This window comes from Sinocyclocheilus rhinocerous, unplaced genomic scaffold, assembly GCF_001515625.1.
Source record: "Sinocyclocheilus rhinocerous isolate Xijiao unplaced genomic scaffold, SAMN03320098_v1.1 scaffold439, whole genome shotgun sequence".
Lineage (NCBI taxonomy): Eukaryota > Metazoa > Chordata > Actinopteri > Cypriniformes > Cyprinidae > Sinocyclocheilus > Sinocyclocheilus rhinocerous.
Genome location: NW_015635034.1, coordinates 33668 through 44710, shown reverse-complemented (window position 1 = coordinate 44710; position 11043 = coordinate 33668). Strand labels below are relative to the sequence as shown.

General features: G+C 34.7%; 1 protein-coding gene across 1 annotated transcript in view; it reads right to left on the bottom strand.

Annotated features, from left to right (window-relative positions):
- Nucleotides 1-9564: 9564 nt before the first annotated feature.
- LOC107746253 (autophagy-related protein 16-2-like) overlaps nucleotides 9565-11043 on the bottom strand; it is a 35127-nt gene continuing 33648 nt past the window's right edge. Inside the window, exon 17 of the mRNA XM_016560384.1 lies at nucleotides 9565-10280. Coding sequence (XP_016415870.1) covers nucleotides 10187-10280 — 94 coding nt within the window. The 3' untranslated portion in view covers nucleotides 9565-10186. The remainder of the gene's footprint in view (nucleotides 10281-11043) is intronic.

Below are 11043 nucleotides of genomic sequence, written 5' to 3'. Positions count from 1 at the left end.
AAAAAAGAGGATGACATATTCCACAGGTGCTCCTTTTATACTCGCAGTCGCTCATTTGCTTACGTCATAGGCTTCCACCTGCCAATGTCAAGTTCATTGTCGTTTTTTCATTCATGCTTCAGACACCGGTCACGCTGAAGGCGTTCCCCTAGCGCCCTCTAGACGACGCAGCGTCTCGTTCCCTGTTCTCAGGGAACCATGGTTACATGTGTAACCTGAGACATTTTGTCTTATTAAGATGTTAGTTGTAAATTATAAATTAGAAGTATACTTTTTTTACATATTATATATTTTACTACATTTACACGTCTTGTTAAATATACGATTTTTAACCATAGGATAATTTATAGTACAGTTAAGTACTTAGGCAGTTTTTACATTGTTTTTCAGTTCATATAACTAATATTAATTCCACCATACATGAACATTTTAATGTAAAGACTTGACATTTTGCTTGTGTCCAACACGAAACACACCTGAATTCTGGGAGCAAGACAAAGTACCTGTGTGCAATATGTTTGTGTTTCTCTGCATCAGCTAAAGTGGGAAAGCACACAGACCACACACTTGATGTTTCCTGGCACATGACGAATCTAATGGTTTCCTCATGTCATGCAGGTCAAAAGGTCAATAGAATATATCCAGCAGTTTGACACATTTGATGATACATTTGTGTCAGTCATTCTGATGTGTTCACAGTCAGTAAGGCATTGCCTGTCTGACACTGTTGTGTGACAAAATACTAAATGGTAAGTTTTTTGTTGCATTGATTGTGCGTACAACTTTATGACTGACTGAACTGAGGGATTGTTATTTAAGCAACGTTTGAATATGTATTTCTACACCCACTGTAAACATTTCTATTCGTGAGCTTTGGTTTAGGGGTGGCTGAAATGCAGCTTTATGCTCAACTCCCAGCATTCATGGAGAGAGACACCAGCAGCTTCAAATACCTGTTTGCTGCTCAGCAGTGGCTTTTTTATAGCTACCTTTTTTAATACAATTCATTTGTTTGTTAAGGCTTGAGTAGTCATGCCAAATATTAATTGTGATATGATATTTAAGATTAAGTCACTTATGAGGTACAATATAACAGTTTAAGTGTTATTCACCATGAAGAAGAGCAACATGCAAAAATGACACCAACAAAAGCATTATAGGTTTAAAGACATGCCATCTATTATTGGATTACATATCAATTTAATTTGCTTACAGCTGCCTCTTAATGGATCACGCACAACTCATCCTAGATACTGAAACTGTGATTCAAGTGGTCATACGCATCAAGGGAGATTCAGATTGGCAGGAGGATTCAAAAGGTACTGAAGAGCTACCTTTAAGACGCTAAACGCACAAGCATAAAAATCATTCAAACTGAACAATGGATCACAATGAACACTTAATAGATTGTAAGTGTGGGCAGCACAAGTAGGACGCCAATCCTGAAATCACTGCACAGTAGATCCAATTGTAGGCTTTTGAACTAAAAAGCACTTTAAGTAACAATAAACCATTAAAAGCTATAAAGCTTTTAAACTTACTGCACCGGAAACTCAGAAATCAACTCTGAATTTTAAAAAGCACATCAGTGCTGATAGCCTGATACCATCGTAAATCAGATTAAGTGTGAAAAAAATCATTTTTATCTTGCAAAAAACACCTAAGCATGAGTTGCGTGCGGATACTGCAAAACTTGATCACTCCAAAACTTCAACTGCCAGTCAGGCCTGAGGCCTATAGGCCTAGTTTAATAGGGTCTCGGTTCAAAAGTAAAACAAGGCTGATAATGCAAGTCCATAGATTTTCAGTGGGTTGTATGAACTTCATGAAACTTTTAAAGAGCAGAAGCAAATTTAATTATTTCATGAACATGATTTACTGTCAGAGAATTGACATATAGTAGGGTGACCATACGTGCCATTTTCCCAGGACGCGTCCTGGCCAGGATTTCTATATTTCTATAATCCTGGCCAGGATGCGTCCTGGGAAAATGGCACGTATGGTCACCCTAACATATAGGGACATTGGTGACTACACATGCCTTTTGTTAATGGGTGCATTGGGCCTTCCATGTCTACATTATGATGTGATTAAATCTTATTTTCTTTCTTTCTTTGTCAGTTTTAATATAAGGACTGTAAATAGGCTATCCAGGTTACTCCAACATTGGCCGCTATCCAGTAACACATCATTAGGATCTCAGCATTAGGTGACCTATCAAGGTGAACTCAAACAAAGCAAGTACTATATGAATGAATATGTGAAAAATAACAAGCATCATTCCTAACTTGGGGTTCATATAGGACATGTTCACTCATTATACATTAACAAATGTATTACTGATTTGTATAGCTTGAAATGTATTGGTATATTAATTTAAAAAAAAAAGTGGAATGACTTTAATTTAAAGTGCATTATACAAATATCATAATAAACATCAAAGGGATAGTTCACTCAATAATTAAAATTAAAAAGTTGACTAACAAAATGTTTTTTTTTAGTTTTATCTTAAGTGAAAATTCTACTTTCATATTATAGTTAATTCAGCTTTTGTTTATGGTAAAATTAAGATGTAAAAGCCAAAAATTCGTAATAAAAAAAAATATTGACCTAAATTAAGTAACATTTCGGCTTATGTCTAAAAAATATATAATAAGAGTGTATGGTCTTTATGATTATAATAAATATTTTTACTTTGTATAATTGCTTTTGTCTTTGGGAAAATAAATTAATATTAAATCAAAATGTAAGGTTTGAACCACGCAATAAATATAATTTGAAAAAAAATAAAATACTAATACTAATAAAATAACATTAATTTGGCTGTTAATTATTATTTGTATCATTATATTCAGAAAATAACCTAGATTCATTTTTGTTTGATACGTAACACAGCTAATGCCAGAAAATGTTGTCTTAGTAATGTCTTATAAAGAAATGGTATAAACAGAAATAATAACAGAGAAAAGTCATTTCTGATGAGTACATGCAAGGTAACACAACCATGTGAAGCAATGGAACATGCACTTCTTGCAAATATCGTACTGTACGTTTTGTCATGAGTAGATCCAGATGGCTCGTCAACAGAACTTTCACTGATTATCTAAAGCATAGTGCAAACAAAACAGCCTGTGCTTTCTCAAAATGTCAAGCTCCAATCTGTTGGGGTTTAGAGCTTACAGGTATTTATCAGTCTGCCATGAAAAATAATGTCATAACCAAGAATTCCTAATCTGTTACAATAAGCACTTTCAAGAAAGGACTAATCACTGTAATTTCCAACTGTTGCGAGATTCATGTCATTACATCTTTGAGAGATGCATTAAACCGCCAGAATTTTAAAAGACGATATCTCCGTTTGCATTGAACTTTCAGCTTCGTAACTTTGCAGATATTGTTTATGCTCAAACAGCAACATTACACACTAACTAACGTTAAAAAAAGTGAAATCGCAATCAACCACCCCTTTAAGAATTGTTAGCAAGTAAACAAGATATTATTGAGCACAGCTATTCCACTGTCCTCTGAGATTTACATTTTTATGTGTATCACATTACTTCTAGGGATGCGTCGATCTGATACTCTATCATCATATCAGTCCGATATGGACCTTTTTTCGGTTCAAGTATCGGTCTGACGGGACCGATCCAATACGATACATTATGCTTGTTAGTGTTAAACTCAAAAAAAGAGAACAAAACAAAGGAAAACTGTGAATTTGTACAAAGTGAATCGTACAAAAATGTACAACATCAACAAAAAATAAAAAGCATGAAGGTTCACCTCTAACCCCACCCTAAAGATAACCATCACTGGGGCATAAGCAGATCATTAGAAAACGTACAAACGAGATTGTATGAATTCATCATAACTCACAGGGTTATACTCGCTTACAAATTTACAATAATACTACATAAGAACCAGTTTGGATTCCTCAAAGAACCTATCAGTAAACAGTTCTTAAAAGAATATTTGTTTTCTCGGTGTAAAGAACATTTGAACCTTTTTTCCACCATGAAGAACTTTTGGTGTAATGAAAAGTTTCCACGAATGCTAAAGGTTCTTCAAGGAACCATAAAGAAGCTTTACTTTTAAGGGTGTAGATGATTTGGAAGAGTGAGCTGTTCAGTCATGTCATAAAGCTGTGTGCTTTGAGTGCTGAACTGATTCACAATCCTGCTGAGAGTTTTGAATGTCCTGGTCAAATGTGCTCTTGTGTGAAATGTCAAATATCAATGGAAATGCCGCTATGCCAAAGCAGTGTGATACCTCCACCACCCTCTAAAGCCTTCCTAGAGAGAACTGAAGCAAATGAATAACAGATGAAACAAACGGGATATATTTATGCAGTGGTTTCTGATGGCTTGCAGGTCTGTTTCTGATTGGGTCACATAGAGGAGGGGATAAAAAACAATGCAACTATCCACATAGGCTAGCTAATTGTCCATTTAGCATAGTAAATAGGATTATTTGTAGTGCAGTGCATGTGCTCATGAGAGCAGGGTCAAATCCAGCCTAGTGTCCCAGTCCCACTCTCTCCCTTCACTTTCCTGTCCTGTGTTTTCAATTGACCTAAATACAGTTTAAAAGATTAACTAATCAGAACTTATGCTGAAGACCTCGGACATCTCATCTCATTTACTTAAACTTAATCTAAGAATGGACAAATGTGCGCGGGGATGCAATACTGACTGAGCCACCGTGATGCTAAATGATCAATTACATCTAGAACAAAAGCTACAGAATAAAATTTTTTTTAAAATGGTTCTCCTGACCCAGCTAGTCCATCTGAAACACACGGCTTACCTTGTGCCTTTATCACCCATCGCGAGGATCTGCGTGCGACAGAAATTCTTCTGCTGTGGGAACAAGATGAGAGGGGTTGCCAAGAAAAGAGAGGGAGATGGAGCTGAGCGGGGGGGAAAGAAAGATGAAGATGTAGGCTGACAGAAAGAGAATTTACTATGCTGCGTTAGAGAGCCGCTGTCACTTAAGCAGCTCTCCTTGCGGTTTGAGTGCTTTCCAGATGATGAATCCAATTACAGGAGCATCTCATTCTCCACTGCCGCTTGCCAACAGACAAACCCCACGCTGCCGACATAAAACAAGCAGAAGCCGGTGATTCCTCGCTGCTTTCCTGTGCCGCTCTGCTTTTGGAGTCCTTCAGGTGGGAATGTATAAACAATAAACGCAGTTTGGAAAATCCTAAGGCTTAAGAAGCTTCCGTTTGCTATCCACACTATCTAGCAGAGCTCTTCCGCTGTCTGTCTCGCTCTCTCCCCTCCTCTCTGGATGTGTGCGGGTGCTGAGGTGAGTGGGTGATGATATTCTCCAACACCGAGCAGATTTCTCAGCTCGCCATCATCGTGCAGAGGCTGTGAAATGAGCTCGCGCACTGTCGGACGAAGCCTTATTTACGTCTTGACATTGACATGATTTAAAGTGGTGTCACATTACAGTTCTAAACTCCCAAAGCAATAAATCAGTCCTGGCTTGGATAAAGCATATCAACCAGCCATGGTGTGGGTTTAAGATGGTTTTATTAACTGAAAAAGCACCCCTGATATTTTAGTGTTTTTATCAATTAAATAATAATAATAAAAAAATATTAAGTCACTGCAGAGAAGAATTCTAAGAAATAAACATCAAGATGCGTATTAATGATACTGTAATTAAAAACCACACAAAATATGACATGACAGCAATACCCATACATTACGTAATTGCTTCAGACTGTAATGACAAAACATGTAACGTTCTAAAATACATTACTTTTAAAACAAATGCTCTGAATGTTCTCAAATGAATGCTATATCATGGCACTTTCCACAAGCAGGATATACACCTTGGTGTCCCGTTACTTTTTATTAGGCACAAATAAAAGTTTTAACCTAAAATCCTAGGATGGAAAAGTTGCTAAAGTATATCAAACATTCATTAAAGTTACTATAAAAAAGAAATAAATTAAAACAAATGCAAATAAAAACTCTTCAATTTATGGGAAATACAAGCTTATCACAACTACAGACGAACATTTTGGTCTCAATCTAGCTAAGCCCCACTGTAAAAAAATGACCGTGAATTTAACGGTAAAAGACTCTAAAAATGCTACAGTAAAAACCTGTTAAATAGTTAACGGTAAATTCCCCTACTATACACGGTGAAAAACTGTATTGGACATTGCATGTATTGGACATAAATTTTACGGTAGTATACCGTTTTTGGAAGTGAAAAATACCGTATAATTTACAGTGAATAACCGTAAATTGACATTCCCAGAATTCCCTGCATTACATTTCAAGTTTGATGTTTTTTTGTTGAAATAACTATGTTTCTTCTTATCAGTTTTGTATATTAGGGTTGTGTGTTACACCTAATGTTGTTAAATGAATGTTTATTGCATTATTTCAGTTTCACGTGTGTTACCATGATGGTGTTTAGTGTTTGTGTGAATGACACTGCACCTTCTATATATGTTATTATTTAAAAGCACACTGTAAAAAATGACCGTGAATTTAATGGTAAAAGACTGTAAAAATGCTACAGTAAAAACCTGTTAAATGGTTAACGGTAAATTCCCCTACTATATACGGTGAAAAACTGTATTGGACATTACATGTATTGGACATTAATTTTACGGTAGTATACCGTTTTTGGAAGTGAAAAAGACTGTATAATTTACAGTGAATAACCGTAAATTGACATTCCCTGAATTCCCTGCGTTACATTTCAAATTTGATGTTTTTTTGTTGAAATAACTATGTTTCTTCTTAGTTTTTTCTTATCAGTTTTGTATATTTGGGTTGTGTGTTACACCTAATGTTGTTAAATGAATGTTTATTGTATTATTTCAGTTTCATGTGTGTTACCATGATGGTGTTTAGTGTTTGTGTGAATGACATTGTGTACCTTCTATATATGTTATTATTTAAAAGCTGCTTGTGATGGGCTTTGGTTCATCATGTGACTTTCTCATCACCACCTGCATTTGGTGGTTATCAGTGTATTACAAAGGTGCAAAACAGATTTCAGTACTTCAATAGGTTGGTATATTAACATTATATCAGTTAATGAAATTACGGTATTTAACTGTAAATTTAAGTTAAAACCGTTAAACCTAAAACATTGCTACCGTATTTTTTACGGTAAAATTCCGGCAACCACAGCTGCCGTTTTTTTACCGTAAATTTTATGGAATTTTTTTTTACAGTGTATACAGTGTGACACATTTACAACCCAGTTACCCATTCTGGGAAATCTATTTTTTAATATTTAAATTTTAACAATCATTTAATGTAGAAAACAACAAAATTACTTAAACTGAGGTATAAAACTATATCATGACAGGACCTATACCCTATTCATGGAAAGTTCCTATTAGAACAAAGACAAGCATGGACTTATATTTGCTCCTTTTCTTTCATTTCCTATGTAAACAACAGACTTTATCATCAAACTCACTTTTGGTCCTTACTCTGCAGTTTTGCTTGGTATATTTCTTTTCTGGTCACATAAAACAAATAACAGTTAAAAAAAATATATAAAACATTTTTACAAAAATGAATGTTGTTAACAGATTTACAGCTGTTCCCTTGATAATTGTGCTACTTTGAGAACAATCCACATTTGGAAAGGCAGAGTTTTGCTCAGTAACAATATCATTAAAAAAGAAAATGCTTCCCTCTAAAAATACAACAGCACTTTTACGGTCAAATAAATCCAACCTCAAATCTTTTGCTCCAAGTAGTGCCACCCGTAAGCATTAAGAAATGTGCTGTATACATCAATTATTTAAAGTAAACCAAAATGTCGAATAGTTTTTTTTTTTCTTGTCAAAAAGATGTTTCTCTGTTACTTAATATCATGCAGTGGCTTTGATTTACTTAACCTGAGTATTTCAAGAAGGTCATGAAAAACATGCCAAGGTCTGTTTAACAAACCTTTAAACATATTTAATATCAAATATTTTTCATGACAATTAAGCAGATTTTCACCCTAATTCTCATTATTGCATGGTGAAAAATCTCACTTAATGCAAACATATATATAACATATATATTTTTAACATGTAAAGTTTTAATCATGATAGAATTTGTTGTACTGACTTTATGCTAATATTACGGTAATCCAAATTTTTTTTTAAATAAATTTAACTTTTATAAAACGTTTTATAATCTTATAAATATACATTTTTCTTTTGATTTTGGGGTGATCAAAATCAATGTTCTTTTTATTGAGATTCACTCTTTTCTATATTTCATTAAGTTACAATACAACGATCTTCAGTGAGATCAGAGATTTCTGTGGCACATACTGCATCATAGCAACTAGCACATATGGCTTTAAGTTAATAAATATTCTAGACTCTACATTAAATCTCCTTGGTCCAACGGCTGACAAGCATAAAATGGATGTTAGACTTTGCTCATCTAACCTATAATTAACATGCAAATGAACACAGCAGATCAAATCACGTCTGTGCATTAGCTTTGCTCGTGTGATCTCTGATGGCAGTAATTTGGGTCTTCAAAGTCAGTCAGAGCGGTGCGCTGTGATTCTCATCAGACACAGGGCTCTTTTAAATGCTAATCTGAGCGCAGTTTAGCAGCGAGCATACTGGGTCTCTATGGCAGCACTAGAGAGTGTGGTGGAGGGCAAGGCCTCCTCTCATTCATTTTTAAAACACTCGAGTCCCTTTTTTTTAATAATAAATGACTGGAGTCAGTCCAGTAGAACTGAGCACTTCCCTGAGCCAGTGATTAACAACATACAGTGGGGTCTAAATATCTCAGACCACTAGTGAAAAGCCTTCTTTTTTTTTTTTATTACAAATGATTGGCTTAACAATTAGAGTGGAAATCTAAATTTAAAAATCGACAAACAAAATATTTGTTTCGTTTTAATGACAGCAGCACTCAAGCTACATGGAATCATCCCGTTTGTGCAAAACCTGAAGATTATGTTTTTCAGAATGGGATATTAATTATTATCATAATGATAATGATGACAGATTTGCTTGAGTACATTTCATTAGTGATCTAGAAATAGATCAATATGATGATCAAATACATCATAATGGTCCCAAGATTTTCATTGTGGTCTAAGACATCTTGAAATATATACACTAGCATTCAAAAGTTTGGGGTCAGTCACTTCTGCTCACCAAGGCTGCATTTATTTACTAAAAAAATATTAATTTATAAACTAGATTGAAAAGTTTGTAGACAAACTTTAATTTATAAATAATAATAAAATATTATTACAATTTAAAATAACAGTTTTATATTTTTATTTATTTTAAATGGAATGGGATTTTCTTCTGCTAATAAATATTTATTATTAACAAACAGTTTCAAGTTAATATTTTTGTGGAAATACATTTTTTTCAGGATTTTTGATGAATAGAAAGTTCAAAAGAACAGCATTTATTTAAAATAGACATCTTTTTACATGTCACTTTTGATCAATTTGCTGAATATAAGCATTCTTTTCTTTAAAAAAAAAAATACTGACCCCACAATTTCGAACAATAATGCATAAATATCTTCTTTTTTTTTTCCATTTATAATATTTAGATCTCATTTTATATTGCATTCAAGAATCAATGTCATTGTGTGACAATATACAATGGCCTTTTACCAGGCATTCAAAATGACGTGTCTGTTCTGTGTTTTGGTCTCTAAAAATAGGACTGACATGCGAATACGCTGGGTCGAGTTTCCACATATTCAGAAATGTGTTGCCATGTCCTTTAAACAGGCTGAATCCATTTTGTTCATGTTTCCCTTTGATATCAAATCCCAGAGGCAGCGATATCTGGTGTATGTCAAGAGATCTCCGATTTTAAAGTTGCTGACAATTACAGTAAGAATCAAGCAACAGGAAGGCCTACAAACGCTTCGGCACGTTCTGCGTCATTAATTCATGTGTAACAAGGTTTCAAAACAAAACCCAGACAGCTCCGCTCGACAGTCGCCAGACCCCTGTAACATTAGCACATCTGTCTGCGTTTTGGGTGACACGGCCTCTTAGCAACAGAGACTGTCACAATACTACAGGTCTTGTTATTGACGGAGTGCAGCGTGTGAGCTTTTCCCAACAGGGCTGTGTTTTGATGACATCCCCGAGTGCATTTCCAGGACTGACTTGAGTTGATAAGAAGGGAAAAGGCAGCCTGTGTCTGCTCTTAGATATCACTCCAGAGCACAGCTCGACGGCTCTTGTCCACGCTTACCACATATTCACCCGACAACGACCAGGCCACAGCGCTTATTGAAGCTCTGCATAAAGAAATTTCATCTTAGAATTCAATTTAAAGACGAAATTAAAGAGCTAATTCACAGCATCCCACCCCCAAAAAATTAAAAAGTGGAATTATTGACTCTAAAACCATAACCCTAATCCATACAACTAATACGCTGTATTCCAATTATTCTAAAGCCATATTAAAAACTAAGATGTAGCGTTGTGTAAAAAACAGACATGAAATAGAAGTCAATTTTTGCTGAAACTCTTTCATGCAGAACTTAGGATTCATTTATAGGCATAATGACAAATTTTGATATAACGGCTGATTGTACATTATTCCTCATTTGAGAAGGACTTGCAGTAAATAAATCAGAAAAAAGTCAACTAATCAACCTGGGGTGCATTTCCAGAGCAAAGCAAAATTTCATGGGCAAAAATAAATACATAAATTCTACCAAGCAGCTATCTGTTGGCCAGAACAGTGAATTCACATTACAAACTTGAACATGAGCCTCATTACAAACTTTTCGCCCTCACGCAAAACTTACAATTCCTGTTGAAATGACTGGAATTTGTCTGTGAAAATTCAAAAATCAACTGTAAATTTGCATTACCAACCCTCTATGGGCACCTTGGCAATAGAATCGCCATTGGCTAGTAAATTTTTTAGTTTACTCACCAGACTAATATTAAATATTTGATATACTATTTTATATACAGTGGGTACGGAAAGTATTCAGACCCCCTTAAATTTTTCACTCTTTGTTATATTAAAGCTTTTTGCTAAAATCATTT